The following is a 21,187-nucleotide window of genomic DNA, read 5'->3' on the forward strand; positions in this document are numbered from 1 at the left end:
CACGCGTCGTTGGGTCTTGGCCTCATCATCGACTGGACTGGGCTCAGGGCTCTTGAGTATGGTTCTGGTTAGCATCAGCGGCTCGCCAAAGGGACGCACAATATCGGTTCTCGTCACAGCTACATACATACACACATATATATATATATATATTGGTATATATAATCATTTTATTTGGATTTATTTTTATTATGCGTAGCGACGATTTTTAGAGCTGCTTTAGTGGGCTTCGACTTTGGCATGCGAAAGCGAATTAAAACTAATTAAGTTAAACGAAGACAAAGCAAAAGTATTAAACATTAAGACGCCAGCGTTCATGCATAAAACAGACACTGTCCGCCGGGCACAATGTAATGGACCAGCACCAGAGGGACACAGAAAGAGAGAGAGAGAGAGAGACAGAGAGATATATAGAGTGAGGCGGGCAGAGCAAAATAATAATCCTAGAAAAATAAGTGAGAGCGGAGCGCTCAGCCAGCGACTTGTGCCTAGCTCTGGACTCTGGTCTGGGCTGTGCCCCAAGCTAAAAACCAACTCGGACCAGGGCGCCGTTAGGAAAACATGCAAATGGACGCGGAAAAAAAAGAGGAGAAAGTAAGCAAAATGAAAGTCCCAGGCGCCAGTGGCAAGTCTAAAAAGCAGAAGGGGCTGAATAAAAGAAAATGCGCGCCACAACAAATTTCAGCATAATTATGTTGCAGCCAGCCTGAAGTGGACGAGGGAACAGCGGCAGCAGCAGCAGGAGTAGCAGCAGCAGCAGCAGGAGCCGGAACATCAGCAGCAGCAGCAGGCGCAGCAGAGACAAAAATGAAGTAGCCAAGTTTTGCAAGGCTGCGCATAGATCAGCGAATGCTATTAAAAATGCGGCAAATATTAAGCAGAAATGAACTCGACTCGACTCGACTCCCAACTGCCAGCGCAACTTCAATTTTGTGCACTGCAAAATGGCAAAACGAGCGAATTGCCAGCCGGCTGCATTATTTGTGCAGCAGCTTGCGCTAGATACCCTGTAATTGGGAAGGACTTGTGGGCAGACCTATATTAGAGTTGTATGTGCTGATGCAATTGAAGCTGTCTGGGCAGGGGCTACGGATTGCATGTTTAAATATCGATATATATCGATTGCTGTTGATTTTAGTATAAATATGGGGCTTAATCTTCTATGCAGTTGAGTAGTGCATATAGTATAAAGACAGTTGTCTTTTACAGAGTATCTGCTAGTTGAGCTGAGCTGCATGTTTACTGCTAGTCTAGTTATAAAAGAGGACTCTGTTCAGTTTTGGAGCACTTCTGGGTATTTGCTAGTCGAGATGCATATATGCAGCCATATTAACTGCTAGCTTAGTTACTATAGGATATACAAATTAGTCTTATCGACACTTTAGTAGTCTTCATTTTACCCAAGGCAGCTCGTAGTCGTGTATGCCCTACTGTTGACTCCGTATTGCTCTCCTGTATAACATATCTATGTATATGTATATCCCATTTTATGGGGTCTTATTGAGCATGCTCAGCTGCTAACTACTCAATGCTATTTACAAGGCCTCTGCTAGTCGAGTATACCCCATAGCTCTGCTAAGTAGAGTGTAGTCTCCCATTCATCATCAACCGGGCATCTGCTAGTCAAGCAGGCAATCTCTTTATCTTGGCCAATCGAGATCCGCTTAGCAAAACCTAAACATATCAAACTCTTACTTTCTCACAGGGCATCTGCTAGTCGCGCATGCCCATTGGCTGCACTCTCATTGCTATTCTTTAAGCCTTCTTCGTTTCGCTGTGTAATACACAAAAGCTGACAATGGGACGCAATTTACACGGCACAGACGCTGCAAGTTGTTTCTTTAGCTGCTATTGCCAGCGTCGAGTTCTTGCTTGGCCCAACCCCCTGTCCAGCCCCCTCACCCCTTCCACTTTTTGCTCTGCAGCAGGCAACTCGGCCATGTATACAAATTATGGCAATGTGCTTGTAATTGCAGTTGTTGTTGCTGTTGTTGCTGTTGTTGTTGTTGTTGTTGCTGTCGCTGCCGGAAATGAGCCGTTTGCCTGAAGTGTAAACTGGGTTAAGACTAATTGGCGTGCTGGGGTCCATTGTTAAAGTGAAGTTGGGTTCGGGAGTTTGTTTTTTGTTGTTGCTTTTTTTTGCGACGCGTCTCTAATTGGAAATTAAAGTAAATGAAAAGGGGGAGTTGGGTGCAATTAACTAAGGTGTAACACTTAATACACACACACACACACGCACACGCACGCACACTCATACGCACTCTAAACAATACAACACATACAGACAGAGAGAGAGAGGGCACATTAAGAGACAGAGTGAGAGAGAGAGAGAGAGACAACAATAAAACACTTGCTAAATGTACACGAATTAAACATCCAATTGGAATAAAATGCAGTACTATTCCAATAAGAACAGCTGCTTGTTCGAGTTGTAGTTGTAGTTGTTGTTGTTGTGCTGGATGATGAACTGTTAATTGTTGTTGTTGCTGTTGTTGTTGTTAGAGTTGTTGTTGTTGTTGCTGTTGTTACAGTTGTCGCTGTCGCAATACTGATAGCAGCACTCTCAAACGAATAGTTGCCGCACAAATCGATGACCGAATGTGTTGCACGTTGCGTACGCAAACAGTTGAAAGGTGTTTCAGGTGTTGGATATGTTGTATCAGGGTAATTGCCGTGTGGATAGTGATGGTAAAAGTGATGATAGTGTTGGTGTTGTTGTTGTTGTTGCTGTGGCTGTTGTAGTTGTCTATGTTGTTGCTGTTGTTGCAGTTGACTGTATGTGACGTAATTACTTTCTGGCAATGATATGGAGCGATGTTGCTGCTGCGACGAGCGCTGCTGTCGCATGCGTCCAAAGCCCGATAATGGTCGAAATCCGGCAAACAGACGACGTCGCACTCCCGGATCATTTTGCAAATAGCTGCAAGAGATTGGCGGCTGCTGTTGTTGCAATTGCTGATGTGCTGGCGATGCCTGTTGCTGCTGCTGAAATGAAGCTGTTGCTGCTGCCACAGATTGCAGCGGCTGTTGCTGTTGCTGTTGCTGCTGTTGCTGTTGCTGTTGCAGTGCGCTGGCCGTGTAGTAGTTAATGCCAAAGCCGCTGCTGATGTACGCCGAGCTGGACATGTTGCTGACGGGCGCATAGGGCATGCCATAGCGTTGCACTTTGTTGTCGTTGTTGTTGTCAATTTTTGTAGTAGTAGTAGTTGTTGTTGTTGTTGTGTGTTGGCATTTTATTGAGAGTTTTATGTTTTTGGTTTTTTTTTAATTTTTTCAGAAATATTTTCAAGTTATTTGTGGCAAGAGAAGGGACACGAGAAAACATTTTGTAGTGTGTTAATTTCGAATTGTTGCACAATCAATAAATTATGTCTGTCTGTGTGTGTGTCAGTGTGTGTGAGTGTGTGTTTAATTAAGGCACTTTATCAATATATGTATAATCCCCATCCAATCTCAGTCAAATTGGCCAAATTAGCCAATTGCCAGTTTCTGCTGCAATAAACCATAAAATATTGTCGAGCAAACTTGCCAAGCGAAATGACCAAAAAGCCACCAAGGCACAGCAACAATCACACACACACACACACACATACACACACACTCTACTGCACACACGCATGCACACTTTTGCTAATTGGAAATGTGTAGCTGGGAATTGCTGCTGCAGTTGCAGTTGCTAGTGACGAATCTGTCGCTAATTATGAGGCCAACTTTGGCTTTTGGCCTGGCCAATCGACTCGATGGCGACTAAGTGTGCGACAGTCAACGCCATTTAAGTTGATCGCCCATAGCGTCTGTTATGCTATGCATGCATGCATGTGCGTGTGTGTGTGTGTGTGTGTGTGTGTGAAATTGTGTTGCCAGCTGGCTGCGTCGATTTTCAATTGAAAATCATTCTTGCATGGTTGCCTTTGATATTGTAACGGGACAGATGCACATCAATATATATATATGCATATACATACACATATACATACAATATGCCCCACCTAGCAAGTTTATATACCCTATAAAATGCGACCAGTTCAGTGTTCAATTTGGAGTCTTTTTTTTTTAACTTTATTATATTATCTTCAATTATTATCATTCACATTGTGTATTGATTTATAATTGGTTATAGTTAATTAAAAATGCATTTATTATAGTGTATAAAATATGCGACGTAGTATTTTTTGTTTAATATTCAAATTGTTATTTGGGTCATGATAACAGATACAACGAGTGGGCAATTTTGTTGAAGCACAGCCAATGTATCTGTGCCTAGCGCAAAATACACAGATGCGCCACACACAGCCAGACACTGGGGAAATATAGACTCATACACACATACATACATACACACACAGGCTCACACGCACACATAGAAGCAGAAGCACAAGTCCCAAAGTCAAATAGTTATTAAATAAATGGCCTATTTAACAGTTAAGCGCTGCTATTTAAATTTCTCGCAAAATGCGACTTTTATTAATGTTGTATTATTAGCATTAGTATAAATAAATATATATGAGAGAGTATTAGTGTGTGTGTGTGTTTGTGTGTTTGTGATAATATATGACATGATTAGCATATACAAAATACATACAGACTAAATACGGTAGTTTAGTTTAAGCACTAGTAGTATATATTTGGCTAATTAAATGCTGTTGCTAAGCTAAGAACTACGAATCGGCAAATTAGCTAAAGAAGAAGCATATTTTTGTTATATTTGTAAGTGTGTAGACAAAATGCATAGCTACGTTGCTCAAGTGTGTTAGTGTATGTGTGTGTATGTATTGGTCAAAATCTAAATCGCAAGCGTAGGAGCAGCAACGGCAAGGCGAAGCAACGGGGCGTATGCGCAATGTATCTAACGTATGCGGTTGGGCAATCAGAATGAGCATTGAAATTGAATGCAATAAAAGTGTAATCGTGTGTGTGTGTGTGTGTGACTGTCTCTGTGTGTGTGTGTGTGTGTGTTTTGAGGCTAGAAAAGGAAAGGCGCTACTTGGCAGTTAAACAAGTGCAGTAACAGCATTTAGCAGACTTTATAGGTGGTTAAAAAGTATTTAAGGACTCATTGTAACAGTATATTTGTGTGTGTGTGTGAGAGAGATGGAGTATATCAAATATTTGTAGCTAGTGGTTGCATGTGAGAGTGTGTGTGTGTGTATGCGTTTAGTTTGTGTACAATACTTTCAACTTTGCTTTAAAGATTTGATTTGAGGTCTTGAAATTGTTTTTTTTTTTCTTTTTTTTGAGAGAGGCGGGGGGAAACGTAACGAAATGAAGAAATGAGGACTGAATTGATTGATGGACTACAACAGAGTGAGAGGGAGAGACAGAGCGTGTGTGTGGATGAGAGAGAGAGAGACCGAGTGGAGAGTGTGACAGAAACAGAAACCGAGGGAGAAAGAGAGAGACGGTGAAAGAGATTGGGAGCGGGAGAGAGAGAGCAAAGCTACAAACCATAAAAATGTCAAAAGTAACTGCACGAAATAAATAGATTTTTGTTTATGAAATCATGAGACAGACAGAGAAAGAGAGAGAGACAGTTAGAGAGAGAGAGAGAGACAACAAAACTACTTTGTTGCAATTTGTGTCTTTTTTGATATTTTGTTAATTTTTTGCGGACCTGAACTACTAGAGATATCTTGTGTGGGCACCGGCAGGCCGCCGCGCTGCTGCTGCAGCTCCTGTTGTTGCAGCTGCACGCCCAAAATGGGCATGGCCACGGGCGGTGGGCGCACACCGCGGCCGGCCCGCACCGCCGCCGCCTGCGCCACCGATGCCAGGCTGCGCTGATGGCTCTGATGCAGCTGATGGGCCGATGGCTGGTGCGTCTCCTGGGCCAACGACTCCGGCACATTGACGATGGGTATCTCGGGGACGGGCATCGTACGCTCGACTAGGCCCGGCTGCAGCTGTTGCAGCGGCTGTGAGACGGCGCTGGGTGCAGCGACTCCGACTCCGACTCCGGCTCCGGCTCCGACTCCGACTCCCGTTCCAGCGGCGCTCACGTCCAGCGTTTTGCCCGGCACGTGGACGGATTTTTCGGCGGCTGGAATATGCCCGGATTTGAGTTCTCCGGCTTGTTTCAGCACTCGATAAATTTGATCGATTTCGGTAATTTCTGTTTTTTTTTTTGGTATTTTTTTTGTATTTATTTTGGTTGGTTGATTGGTGCCGTATTTGTTGCCGTATTTGTGGGTGTTGATGGACGTGGGCGTGAGCAGTGGTGGGCGTGGTTGGTTGGCCAGTTGTGGTTTGATTCAATTTCGATACACAATTCGTTTTCGATTTCGATTTGGATTTCGATTCAGGTGAGGTGCATTGAAGTGCATTAGTTAAATTTTGTTTTTGGCAAGTGATTGGAACGAATGATGCGATGAATTCGATTCGATTATTATTGATGGGCGGATATGTGTATTATTAAGGGACTAGCCATATATATAGATATATCTAGTATATATATATATACATATATCTAATTGGGGATCTGAGTATTTTGTGTGTGTGTGATGAGAAATGTATTTCGATTAGAGAATTTTACTATCGATAACTCCACCTTTTAGCATGGTTCGCCTGCTCGAGCGCTTATCAAATATATTTGAGTGTATTTTTGTGAGCACTAGCTTGTTGTATAAAAGGAAAATAAACACCTCTAAGTATGGCAACAAATGCTAAATATATTCATCGATTCTGTAGCCAATACAATACCCATTTATATTAATCGATATATATATATATGTGTGAATGTTGGTGTGCGTGTACGATAGCTAGTGAATTAAATTTGATATCTGATTGATTGTCTTTAGTTGTTGTTGTTGTTTAAGTTGTGACAATAAGATATACTTAATGATAGCTCTAGAACATGCTCCACTACGCAATCTTATTGGTATTTTTTTTTTATCGATAAATCGACATACTTTTTAGCCTGCTTGAAATGTGTGTGGAATGAACATTTTGTGTATATTTTTGTTGTTGAATTTGAACTTGAGCTTGAGCTTGATAATATTTGGCAATATATGTAAATATATAAAATATTTATATAAATTATAATTTTTTTTTTTTTTTTTTTTGGTATTTTTCATTCTTGTCTGGCTAATTAGGTGAATCAAAGCGCAACAATTATTGCATTAACCGATCCGTTAAATGATAACAGTAATACAAATGAAGACAATTTAAGGAAACCAAAGGGAAATCATAGAAATCAAGTTACAATTCAAGCGCATGGCAATTGAGTATCTTTGCGCATACAATATAAGTATCGTATATACTATATAGAGTAATACTGGCGGTACCTAGTTGCGCAATGCGATTGATGAAGGGCGTCTTTTGACGAAATTTCGTATTGGGCACATTCAACAGATTTGCGCTTTGATTTTGTTCATCGGCTGCGGCTTGACCACATTGGGGGCTAACGGACTCCTGTGGCGATGCTTTTTATATATTTGATTTTAGATAGATTTTTTTTTTTTTTTTTTGTGTGTTTGTGGGGAGGGAAAAGGATTTTATAGTTGATATTTATTTGGTTGTCTAAAGTTTTGATTTTTCGATTTTTATATATTTGATTTTTGTTTTTGGTCTATAGGCCAAAATACACAGTTGGAGAAATGTGTCGATGCAGCAGTTGTATATGAAACTACAGGTAAACGTGTTTATGTGTTGCTCAAATTGTCGCTATATTTTAGAATTTTCAATTAAATATAAATTTTGATTTAAATTTGGCTTTAACAATTTTCGGTTTTAGCTCGCGCTGTGTTTTGGCCTTAAGCACTGAGTATATATGCCCCCAAAAAACAAATACGTATTTCTGCCAATATTTCAATAATTCAGATAGTGTTTATATATAGATGCAGTTTAAGGTCTGCCACAAAAACCAGAAAATATTATACAAAATAAAAATAAAAACAGAAAAAAGTTTCAATTTTTTTTTTTTTTGCGAATCGTTGCAGAAATCAGAAACGCTGCAATCAGTTAGTCCCACGACTGACATGAATCCATTGTGAGTTATCAACTGTTGCCCACAACACAGTCAAATCAATATACACACACAGCGTGAGCGAAAGAAAGAGAGAGAGAGAGAGAGAGAGAGAGAGGGAGGGGGGCAGTATATGCTACCATACAACATGACAATTGTTTTCAGTTTACAATTTTTCGTTGTTGTTGATGTCCTTGCCAGGTCTAGAAGTTGTCATGCAATGGGCTGGAAATAATGCCATACACTTGTGAGTTTGCGGAAGGTTCACAAAATGCACAATTTGCAGAGGAACTCGATCGATCGGGACGCACACAGCTTGCCAATCAAAATACCCAAACACAAATGAATCGAATAAATTCAACACAAAACTTAAACAATAAACCAAACAAGAAACAAAAAAAAAAAAAAAAAAAAAAAAAATAAACAACAAATTTAAATTCATTTTAAAGCATAAGCACTCAAGGGTTCCATGGCTTTGCTTATGCATAGTTAGGAGGTTGTTAAAGTCCATGATGCCTATGGGACAATTTGTTAATATATGTATGTACAATAAAAATTGGGCCACACAGCAGCGAGCCAAGCAGACAGAGACAGATATATATATATAGAGAGAGAGGGGAGTGTGTGTTATTTTGTTATTTTTATTTTTTTTTTTTTTTTTTTTTGGTGGGCAAAGGGGCGGAGCGTTTGATGAGCTTGCGAGAGCGCGTTTTTATTTTGTTGGCTGCGGTGTAATTATAATGCTTGGAAAATACTCACTTTCTTCCTCGATGTCGACGCGATTCTCCAGCTCGGAGGTGCTCTTCTGGCGACGCAGCAGCTTCTGCTTGGGCTGGCAGCGCGGCAAATTCGGAGCACAGTCTCCATGGGCGTTCAGCTTGCAAATGCGACAGCGCAGGCCCTGACGAGTGTGGCCTGTGAACGAATACAGTTATCAGTTGAGCTTAAGGAACTCGAGGCAATCGAGGCACTCGGGGCACTCGGGCCTCCACTCAGATACGCACCTCTCAAAATTTGCGAGCAAACATCGCAAGCTGTTATCTTTTTGTATGTGTACTCCTGCAGATGGTGGCTGCCATCCAAATTGGGGCGCAGCGCTTCCGATGGGGCATTCGAGGCACCATTACGCCTGTAGAGAGTGCAATTGAGATGGCATCAATATGGGTACACAAATACACACACGCACACGCACACACACTCACACTCACAAATCATATATATGCATTGAAAATTACAACTCAATTGAATTCCATTCAATTCACAAAAGTGTGTTAAATGTTGCGCCTTCGCTTGGACTAAACAAAGCAAATATAATTATTGTGTCAACCACAATAAACAAATATTTATGATATATGTATGACTACATATATATATCTATATAATATATACATATTTATACATGTCGAGCATATGTGTGCCCTGCTGCAGCATATTGAAGTGAAAATTTGCATTTTGTAGATAAATTCTGTGGCTGTGGCTGTGGCCGAGCCCTTTGTTGTGTTGTATTATTATTACATATAACTGCGCACAATGACAACAGCTAACAATGCCAAACGCACAATGGACAGCCTGACCATTAATCACAGCGCCTTGTTTAAAGATACAATAAGTGGCCGAGCATATGTATATGTATGTGAAATTAAATGTATATTCATATTTGGTTACTCTAAAATGCCGAACTGCTGCCGAGGAGTAAGAGTCTTTATTCTATATGACTAATTTCAAGCAAAGAATTATTTATACAATATTATGTATTCTGCTAAGCTCTTAAAGCGATTGTCTTTACTTTCCAGCTAGCTCGGCAAAAGATTCTATTAAGAGCTACTCAGAGCTTTAAATGTTAAAGTATTTTAGGCACGTTGCACTGAGAATTTGCTATGATAAATTGAATGCCTTTTATATGGGACTTCTGTATGTACACTTGATCATAATGAAGTGCTCTAATGTAGTTCACTTGTGATTGCTTACTCTTTAATTTATATGTAGTCATTTGATCGCCTTTTATTTCCTTTCAGTTTAACATTTTTTACATCTGTTCTGCGTTTTACTATGCGACATTTCACACTCTCTTTGAAGTTACGTTCTCTTTGCCAATCAGAATCAAAGCTTTCGCTCTTACACTGCAACAGCCGTGTGCAGTAATTACTTCGTCTGCCACTCTCACTGGTCACGTTCTCTTGTAGCCTGCCATCTCGCTCTGACTCAGCGCAGCCGAGCCTACGTTCGGCAGCAGCTTTCTGTATCCCTTGCTCTCGGAGAGTGTGCAAGCCAGAGCAGCGCGCAACTAAAGCGCACACTCATTCGGATACTATTATTAGCTCAAATATGTACACGCTCTGAGCCTCTCTCACCAATACTACTGCAATAGTAGCAGGCAAGCACAAACGAATTGAACACAATTAGAAAGCTATTAACATTTTGAGGGGCATTCATAGTATACTTTATCTATTGATTTGTCTATATATTTATTAGAAGTTGGAGTTAATATGAAATTAAACTTTTCGAATGCCTCACTATGCATTGCCATAAATCACAGCTCGAATCAAATCAAATTGAAAGCTAAACGTAATCATATTTATCTTCAATATTTATTTGCTGGAATACTCTTGGCAAAGACTCGGCAAAAAAAAATTTGGCAAGCGCTTGCACCCATTTAATTATATTTGATGCATTGAATATTTTGGCTACGGATCAAATTTAGAACAGCCAAAAGGATATCTAGATGAAAGTATGGCCTGTCCTCACATTTACAAACTAAATAACTATAAATTCGTATTAAAAAAATTACAAAAAATGCTTAAGTAAATCTCAAATTTATCATATTAAATATTTTTAAATTCGAATAAGAATTGCTATTGAGGACACTAAAGGAGTTGCTTGAAACCAATGCAGTAATAATTCTAATTGGATTTTCTGCTCGGCTTTGAATTCATATTTCCGAAAGTGTATCAACTCTTTGACGAATCAAATTTCATACGTCTTTCCTGTTCATTTAGCCACAATCGGAATGTTGGGCAGCTGCAAACGTGATATACGAAACCATCAAATGAATTATATAACCCGTTCCTTTATTTCTTTTTCGTGTATCTCAATAATTTGATGTCATATTTATATGCACAGCATTTGCCCTCGAATATAACCAATTTGTTGTTTTTATGTTCCTGCTGATGTTGATGTTGCTGTTGATGCTGTTGGGGTATTTCCTCTCGCACTCTGGCCCTGTTTTATTTACCAGAAAAGCATACAGCCGAACTGCTGGCCAGACAGACAGACGGACGGACAGACGTACAGACGTACAGAGCCAGGGACATATAGACAATACGCCAGACAATGCTGCAATTGTGTTCACAGTGGGCGGTCGAGAGGGTCATGGCAGAGAGCCAGGCAGAGGCACAGGCACAGGCACAGGCACAGGCACAGGCACAGGCACAGGCACAGCCACAGACCCAGGTTGAGGACCAGGCACAGTCGCAGGCACTGGGCCAACAGCCCGGACGAGAGTGGTAATGGAAATGGGCCAACTCTCGACGCTGATTGTTTGTAAGTGGCTTATATTGTGCACAAACAAACAATTCAGTTCAGTTCAGCACACTGGCTTATAAAGTTGTTGCAAACGTGTAAAATATACAAATTTTTTCTGCATAAATATAAATATGTATGTATTTATATATATATTGTTGTTTTTATTTATCCTTTTCAAGTTAAGTAATTACCATTAAATATATATATTTATATGGAAATAAATCTGTTGTACGTGCTGCAAGCGAAAGCGCAACACTTGCTACAAAAAAATAAAACTGTTTCTTTAAAATTGAGTTTGTTTCTCTTATTTAGCTAAAACTATTAAATGTATCAAATAATTTGTGTTTAATATAGGCTTAAGAGTTAAGGGTATTTAAAAATGAAAATTAGATTTGCTGTGTTTGTGTTCTGTAGTATCATACATAAACATACACTAGTGTTGGTTAATGCTGAAAACTACAAAAGACATTCAATACTAAATACGAGCTACTTATACTGCTAGCTTTTGCAGAGCTAACTCTCTATATTTTTTATGTAAAATAAGCTGATCATAATTCAGTCTGTTTTGTCTATCAAATTTGCTATCACTAATTGAACTACTTTCCTTACCACATCTGTACTACAAACTATCTAATTCTGATTTTCTTACTAAATCTAATTTTGATGTCGAATTTACTTCTTAATGCTGTTGGTTTTCTGAATATGATAAAACCTAAGCTTTACGAACTTAAAAAATGGATAAAGGACATATCCTTCAAAAAAAAAAAATGTTTTTTCTTCTAAATAATCTCATGTATTTTTAGTAGTTTGTAACAAGCCTCATCCTATAAATTGTTTAGATGAAGTCTTACCTGAGTCGAATAGAAATATTAAACTCTGAAAGCTTCTTTCTCTCTCTCTCTCTCTCTGTTCTTGCCAGCAGCTCTACTCTAAGTTCAGCTTACAAATACTAGATTCAAATGTAACCCTTGCTCTTACTATGAATTTGCATAGCTCTTTTCCAACACTGTTTACACTCATACACATATACACAATATTTGCTTGACATCAACTAGACATTAAACTAAATCCTACTTAATAGAAACTCAGTGAAACCAAGTTTATATATAGATCACACATACATATATACACTATATAGTTTATATATTATTTGCATTATATATATAGTTAATATACATTGTTAATAAAAAACTAAATATATTTTGACATACATATTTATATATATATTATATATATATAAAGTATAGTTAGACGTTTAAGGGGTACACTAAGTATGTGTGTGTGTGTGTGTGGGTGGGGGTGTAACTTTATTATATATTCAAATTGTGATTTACATGATTTAGTTCAGCAGTTTTTTACTGGAGTTACGAGTTGCAAGTTGTGGGCGGGGTGTTGAAATTCTAGCAAAATGCATGTTTTACTCTTAACCAACATAATACAAAAATGAGGGCCATAAAATTAATTATACATTTTTCATTAATGCGCAAGGAAAAGTTTTATGAAAGCCAACAAAAAAAATATAAATGAAAATGAAAATGACAAAAACAAGTACAACAAAAACAAAAATATATTGCGGGCTCCAAAGGTGAAAAAAAAAAAAAAACGTACTGAATTCTGACTTTTCGCGGGCTGCTTGGCTGGCTTAACGGGGGCGTATGCGTAATTTGGTGCGCAATGCGAAAAGTTTTGCAATATAACAAAAGTTGAACTGTGATTTTCTTGTTACGTTTGTAAATATTTATATTAAATCTTAGCGCCAGCGCCCTTATGAACGAGAACTAATATACTATTATACTATATGCTGATATGGCCCAAATCTGCTGCAGCTAAGCAGATGAGTTGATGAATGAGGCTGCAAGCGTATATTGCAAAATCTGTCGCCGACGTCTCAGTTGCCGCCGCAGCCGCAGCAGTTGCCTCATAATTCCGCTTCAGCTGACGAGTTATCGCACAGCTATCTCCATCTCACTTTATCTCTATATGTCACTCACTCCCCCTATCTCTCTCGCGCTCACTGAAGCCGCTCTAAGCCGAGAAGATTTTCGATTTATCATCGTTTGCAGCGCAAGCTGTCGGCATGGTATTAAGTATTGTTGGCGAATGCGACCAAACAAATAAAAAAAGATGATGAAGAGCGAGAGTAAGAGAGAGAGAGAAAAAAAAAACGTGTATATATAGCAGGCTATGGGCCAATGGGAATGCCATAAACGGCAGCCAATTCGAATGCGAACACTGCTAGCGGAAGTGCATGCGAATGTGAGTATGCGGATGCGGATGTGGATGGAGATGCGGATGCCATTGCCCAGTGCATTGCATTGGCAATGCCAATGCAATTTATCTATCTGCATGTGTGTGTGTGTGTGTGTGTGGTGTGTGTTGGCGTGTGTGTCTATGGCGGCTTTCTATAAATTTATGGCCAGCAATTTTTCGCATATTTTCCAATGCTTCAACTGGCGCCAAGTTGAATTTAGTGGCCGTGGCGTAAGTTCTATGGGCACATATGGACACAGATAGCAATAGCTACTAGCAAACTAGGCTAGTTAGAGCAATGCCTTAACGGCATTGAGATGGCAAAAGTGTGTGCTTTTGCCTGGCTATTCCGCTGATACTCTAGCCTAAGGTGAATAAGCTAGAATATATAGATGTGCTTTTGACTCTGTTTGCATCGTTTGGCGTAAACATATTTCTAAATAAAATATGGGTTGATGGATGTTTGGATTGGAAATAGAAATACTTGAATTAAGGTTAGTTATGGAAAAATCTAATATGCATTCTTGCTATTGAAAGTTGAAAGCTCTGATAAAGAAAAAATCTTCTTTTAAGATGAACTTGACTTCTTAGATGAGTTATTTTAGAAGTATGTTATATACTTATAAGAGAACTTCTTCTTCATAATTAATTTGTAAATTAGAAACAATATAAAATTTTCTTTCTAAGACTTTTCATTAATACAAAAACTACTACCAAATTATATAAAAACTAATACTCTGTAACTACTTTAAATATTTTATTTATTATATATATACAAAATACATATATAATAGACTATAATGCAACTCAGCTAACTTTAGCTTCAATAAAATATTTCAAATAAAATAATTTGTTAGCCGCAAGTCCTTAATAGACATTCGCAAGGGTATTCGTCCTGCGGCAGTCAAAACCTAATTACTTCTACGGGCTTTCGCTGCCTACTCAATGCGTGGCATTCCATAAATGCTATTTTTTTTTGTGCCTTTGCCTATTTTAATTGATTTCACAGCAGCTTTGATTGATGGTCGCCGCTGGACACAGGTGCAATTTATGGCGCTTAATCAATACAAAAAGAAAAAAAATATATAAATAAAAAATAATTCAATTTATAAAACGTGAAAATGTGAAAAATGCAACTAAAATAAAAAATATTTGTAGTTTTTTTATGCTGCTTTTTGCAGGCTTTTCATATTTAATATTTGTTTAATATATTTAATGGATTTTTTCTTTTTGTAAATTTTAATTTTGGAATTTTTACAAACGAATTGTTTTGTATTGCGGGGCAGCGGCTAATTCTACGTTTGCGTGCAACATTAATGGCAATTTATTTGCTTTTATTTTTGGTATTCTATCAAGCGCTAATAAAGCAAAAAATATGTTTTTTAATATACATTGTTGTTGTTGTTTTTGTTGTTGTACCATTCGATTAGAAACATAAAGAAAATGTTGATTGATTTTTATTTGTTGCTTGATTAATTTTGGTTACCTCAAGGTCAAAACGGTTGATACGGCGTGGTACATTTGATTTTGTCGGGGTTGTTGGCTGATTTGCATTGATATATATATAAGTATATATTTGATGTATATATAAATATATATTGTACGATTTTGTCGTCAAATTAAAAGAATGTTATAAATGTCGTTTTTTATATATTTTTTATTTTTTGTTCGAACGCAAACGATTTTTTGTTTTGTAGAGAAAAATGTGTAGAGAATATTAGTTAAATACATTTGTTAAACTGGACTAACTTAAAGGATATGCAAAGAGGATATGCCTAAAGGATATGCTTAAGAGCTAACTTAGTTTCCGTTTATATTCGTTATGTGGGCTGTTCGTGTGCGGATGGTGGGGCAGGTGGAGGGGGAGAGACGACTATGTGGTTGCCAAATGCAAACGAAAGGAAAATTTTCAGCTCTCGCTTTCCCCAGTTTATTCCATTTTTCTTTTTTTTTTTATTAAATTACTTAGCGTAAATTTGGAAATGCAAAAATTGCATAAATGGAAATATTTTGAGGAAGAATTTTCGTTTTGCATAAAATTCCATTTCCATTTCGAATTTTTTTTTTATCATTTTTTTTTCTGAAATTTTTGCTCGACTTTTCTATTTTTTAAGGGCATATTTTCGCGGCTTTTAGTCATATTAAAGTGCGGGTGGATACTAGAAAATATTATTATATTTTTTTTTACGTTTTTACTTTGGCTTTGCCGCGCTTCATTTTGTATCTATGCAGTTGGAACATTTGCCGACAATTTGCAGCTGTTTTGCTTTTATTTGCCACGAACTGGAACTGTATATATACAGAGATAGGTATATTGGGGGAGAGCGTTTGCATTTTGGCTTAAACGTGGTACAAAGATATATAAGCATGCGATGGTAGTTATTTTTAGCATGAATTGTTTGAGTGGGCTGCGGGTCGCCGGGTGCGGGATGCGGGCTTGTATTTGTAGATGGGCTTCGGTGGGCTGTGAACTGTGACTGGGGGTGTGGCACTTACCTATCTGCTTGTGTTGCTGAACCAGAACCCACCGGCTTTAGGCTCTTAAATGCTTTCAGCCACTTTGTTTTCATCGATGGCGCTGTGGCGGCCGAGAATTTGCGTTCGTTGCGCGGCGAAGTTGGCTCAACTTTGCTAACGAATAACTCCTTCTGCCAGTGCCACAGATGATGGTAATAGAAAGAGACCGAGAGAGAGAGAGAGAGAAAGAGAGTGAGAGATGAGTACTTGGTGCTTTCGGTAAATACAATTTGGCTAAAGTCAAAGCAGTTCACTTGCTAGCAATTTGCATTTAAACGTCTCACGTTGCAGTTTAATTACAGCCATTAGCACAACACAGACACAGCACACACACACACATACACACGTACAGCTCGTTATGGCATAATTACATGCATACGAGTTGTATTTAGGCGCACAATGTTAAATATTTAACTGCATATCTGATATTCGGTTATTTTGATAGGCGCTCTAACAAGTCCACAGGCATGCGTGCCATGGCAAATAAAGCTATTTTAATTAATAATCAACACTTTACAAAATGCCACAAAATGTAATTACACGCACACGCACACACACACACTCACACACACAGCAGCTGATAGTTACTTGTGACAATAATTAAAACCACGTGTGACATTTGGTCACAGTTGAGTTTAGCTTTGGCTTTAGTTGTTGCTAAACGAACCTAATGCCCGTAATCACAGTGTGCACTGCTTAAGTAATCCAGAAATAAATGCACAAATTTCACATTATGCGGTTCTTTTATAATGGCATACGAGATGTTGATTAAATGCAATTTATCTATATGAGAATTTACATCTATTTGGAATTGACCCACTTTGCATAACATAACGGGTTGGAGTGAGGGCGTCGGTGGGGGAGGGAGGGTGTAGGAGACGGGGCCAGAAGCAAGGCTGTTGAGTTGAACGAGAGCCAATTTATTTATATAACAACAAGAGCGAAACTTTTCCAAATCTGTCTTCCTCTGTACAGTGCAACGGAGCAACTGCTGTGGGGCTTAATTAAATTTCATGAAAATCGCATAGAAAGGCGTTGTTGAATAGAGTGTGGCAAGAGTCAGCTGAAGAGCGAGGGGTGAGGAGAGGAGAGTGGAGGGAGTGAATCAGTGAAAGTTGACAAGGCAGAAGATTGAAGAAACAAGCGAGCCAGAGAGAGAGAGAGAGAGAAAGAGAGAGGGAGAGATGCAGGAAAGTAAGAGGGAATGCAAGAAAGTTAAAGTGAGAGAAGAAACAACAGGAAACATGTAAGGCAGAGATGTAGAGTGTGCGTGAGAGATAGATAATGAGAGAGAGAGAGAGAGAGGAAGAGGAAAAGAGAGACAGACAGATAGAGAGACAGGGAAGTGAGAGGGAGAGCAAGAAAGTGAAAGTGAGGGAAAGAACAGACAGCCAGACAGGGAAGTGAGAGGGAAAGCAAGAAAGTGAAAGTGAGGGAAAGAACAACAGGAAACATGTAATGAAGAGATGTAGAGTATGAGTGAGAGATAGATAGATAGAGAGAGAGAGATAGATAGAGAGAGAGAGATAGATAGAGAGAGAGAGAGATAGATAGAGAGAGAGAGATAGACAGATAGATAGAGAGAGACAGAGAGAGATCAAAGAAACAAGGAAACTGAATCTTGATTATGAGGAAAAGGACCTTCGTCTTGCATTTCATTTTAAATTTCTCTTTAACCTCACTTGACTAATTCACGTCATTGGAACTTAAATAGCCTTCGCAATAAATAAAGAATTGCATAAATAAAGATTGTCAACCCTTCCACATGCTTATCTACCTTTAATCAGTTGTCTGTATGAATAGCAGCGCGTTGTTGCTGCTGCTGCCAGCCGAGAAACTTTTAGCTGTCAATTTCAGTTGATGACATGCCAAGGTCCCAGCTGGAACAGCTGCTAGATCGTTTGCCATGCCATGATATTGACTTGTGTGTGCCAGTCAATGTGTGTGGGTGTGAGTGAGTGAGAGACAGCCGGATAGACATGCCTTGCCTTGCCACAACAATAACAGAACTCGGCCCGACCAAAAATATTCAGCACTCTTGGCAATTGCGGCATTTATAATGCAATGAGGCGCGTGCACTTTTGTTGCCTGTCGCCTGACTTTTTGATGCACGTTGCAAATGCTATTTTCGACATGTTTTTTCAAGAGAGAGTGTGGGAGAGAGAGAGAGAGAGATAGCAGTTGAACTGACAGGCTTGACAGAGAATTGGCATGAGTGCCCGCTTCCGCCTGACAGCAGGATATTAAGTTTGTCATGTGTCCATAGTGTGTAGGCGGAATTCGATGGCAATGCACGCAACTGGCTTGAACAACAATTGCATATTGCAAATGCATTTTTAAACGTTTCGAGCGCGCTGCTCTGCAATTAAACATTAATTTGCAGCAATTAATTTGAGGCGGGCATTTCATTAAAATAAATGCAGATGACAAAGCGCAGATAAAGCAAAAGACAAAAGCGAAAGTTGAGCAACTATTAAAGAGTAGCTTAAATAGATAAACTACCAGCATCTTTAGCACTCTCTCGCTTTGTGTGTGTGTGTGTGTGTGTGTGTGTGGTACGTAATGGACATGTGACTGTCATGTTGCCTTTGTCATTGTCGACGTTTTGGCGGGCGTGTCCTGTGCCATAAATTTATGCATGCAGTGCATAAAATTCAAATTAAAGGAGCTGCTGCTGCTGCCTGCCAGCGACAAGTACACGTTTTGACACTTTACAACACTGGTGGGGGCCTGGCCCTGCTGTCGCCATAGACTCTGCCCATAGACACATAGGCAACGGCAACGGCAAAGGCAACTGTTACCCGCAGCCAGGCAAGCGCCCGCTCCTTGGCCTGTCAGGGCCAACTATATGGCAGCTGTGAAAAGCGAGCGCCCGGACCTGATGTGGGCGTCAACGTCAACGTCAACGTCTAAGCAATCAGTGGCCGGCCATGTGCCTGACAGCCAGCCGCAGTGCCAACACAATGAGCGCCATCAAATGTTTCAGTTGAGCTTTAAGCACTCTGCCCCTGCTCTGCCAGTTGATTTCTTTTCTTTACTCTTCTCGAGTTCAACTTCAATTGCATATAATGTGGCCTAATTGATTTCCTTGTGCCCAAGCCGCAGCATTCCAGCCCGTTCCAGCATCACTTCAGATTGTGCTGGCCAAACGATTTTTCCAGCTGATTTGTCATTGTGAACGCCCTGGTCCTGGCTATCTGGGTCCTCTGGGAGCCAGAGAAGAGCAAAAATTTATGGCTGTCACAATTTTTAATTATGTTGCTCGACGATATTGAAACCACAAAGGTATCATAAATTGCCGAACCCAACTGGAAAAGCAACAAAAAGAAAGGGAGAAGAGGCGGCAAGCGAGAGGAGAAGGCACAAAACAATAAGAGCACAACAAGCAGATTGGCTCACAAAAGGACGCTGCGTAAGAGCCAACAGCTCAAGTGGGCCAGCAGGACTCAGAAATTTGCTCATTAAGACCGCAACAAAGCGGGCCAAAGCGAACCCTTTTCGAGATGGGCGAAACAAAAGGCGGCGCGCTTCATCTGTCGGCCAATTGCAACAAATTGTGGTTGCCAATCGCAAAGAGAGAGAAAGAGAGAGAGAGACGATAATAGAGAGTGGGTAGAGTACGGTGTGTGGGCGTGGCAGTTTGTGCACTTGTAATGAACTATTCGCGATTTGCCATTCGAGCGCATATATTTTATTGCCACTTTGATGAGCAGCTGCCAACACATAAAACCATTTTTTGTAGCGCCTTTGTAATTTGCACAAAAAAGGGGGGAAAAGTGTATGAGAGTGAGCGAGAGAGGGCGGGGGAGCCAAGAAGAGAGCAGCGCAACTGTTAGAAGCAGTCATTAGTGGGCGAATGTGGCACGATATGTGCACAGTCAGCGCTCACTTCATGGCTTTTAGAGCGCCAACTAATTGCAGTTGCAGCAGCAACAACAACAGCAACAACAGCAGCAGCAGCAGCAGCAACAACAACTGCAACAGTCACGGCGGCAGCAGCAGCTCCAGCTTCAGCGAGCGACATGTGAGTGCCGTGCAAACACGCTTAAGACAATTCAAACGAGACGCGGGCAGACAGACAGTGGCGTGGAGGGGGGGCGGGGGCAGCGAGTGGGCTGGGTTTGCTGCCCAAACAAACATTTCCGTAAATTACACGCATTTGTCAAAACGAAACAATGCGCAAAGTGTTTATTTGTTTTGCTGAGTGCTTTTGAGCGCAAAAATGACTCAACACAAAAACTGCCGTTAGAAGGGGCACGCCCACCTTCGCGCCCGCCCGTTGCGCTGTCTGACTGACTGCAATCTCTCTTTATGTGTGTGTGTGTGAAAATGTTGCAACTTCTAATGGGTTTGCTTGTTGTTGAGATCGTTGTTGTTGTTGTTGTTGTTGCTGCTGCTGCTGCTGCACTCATGCGCGAAATGTAGAGCAGCGATTATGCAACCACATGCAATGACAATGCACCATCGATCCGTGGCTCTAACCACAGCATGCACACACATATACAATCAGATAGTCAGACACACACACACACAAACACACACACATCCTCATACATGCATTCATATGGCGCGCTTGCACTATGCGGCGTATGCGCAATTTGTAATTTTCATTAACGCCTAAAAGCAGCAATTAGTTTTTGCTTCTCTCTCTCTTTTAATTTTTATTTTTTTTTTTAGAATTTTTGCCATTCGCTTTGTCGTTTGCATCGCTGATGCTGATGGTCTACATTGAATTAAAGAGGCAAGCTCTTAAACCACATACCATAGCCACATGCTGTGGGTACAGCAAATGTTTTAGAGTTTAATGAGCTTTAATGAGTTAAGCTTAACATTTGATGTGATCAGGTGTATATTCCACTTTCCACAAGCTCTTTATCTGTATTCAATGTTGTCTTCTAGCCTTGACTTATCTTTCTCAGGAAATCTAGCTAACAGCTC

General features: G+C 39.9%; 1 protein-coding gene across 1 annotated transcript in view; it reads right to left on the bottom strand.

Moving 5' to 3' along the window:
* The window catches only part of LOC6578881, a 104,665-nt gene that overhangs the window by 12,008 nt on the left and 71,470 nt on the right, over nucleotides 1-21,187 (bottom strand). Inside the window, 5 exon segments of the mRNA XM_044011095.1 lie at nucleotides 5,612-6,037; nucleotides 8,720-8,875; nucleotides 8,965-9,089; nucleotides 15,219-15,275; nucleotides 16,229-16,380. Coding sequence (XP_043867030.1) covers nucleotides 5,612-6,037; nucleotides 8,720-8,875; nucleotides 8,965-9,089; nucleotides 15,219-15,275; nucleotides 16,229-16,380 — 916 coding nt within the window.

The sequence above is a fragment of the Drosophila mojavensis genome, unplaced genomic scaffold (assembly GCF_018153725.1).
Source record: "Drosophila mojavensis isolate 15081-1352.22 unplaced genomic scaffold, ASM1815372v1 contig_80, whole genome shotgun sequence".
Taxonomy (NCBI): Eukaryota; Metazoa; Arthropoda; class Insecta; order Diptera; family Drosophilidae; genus Drosophila; species Drosophila mojavensis.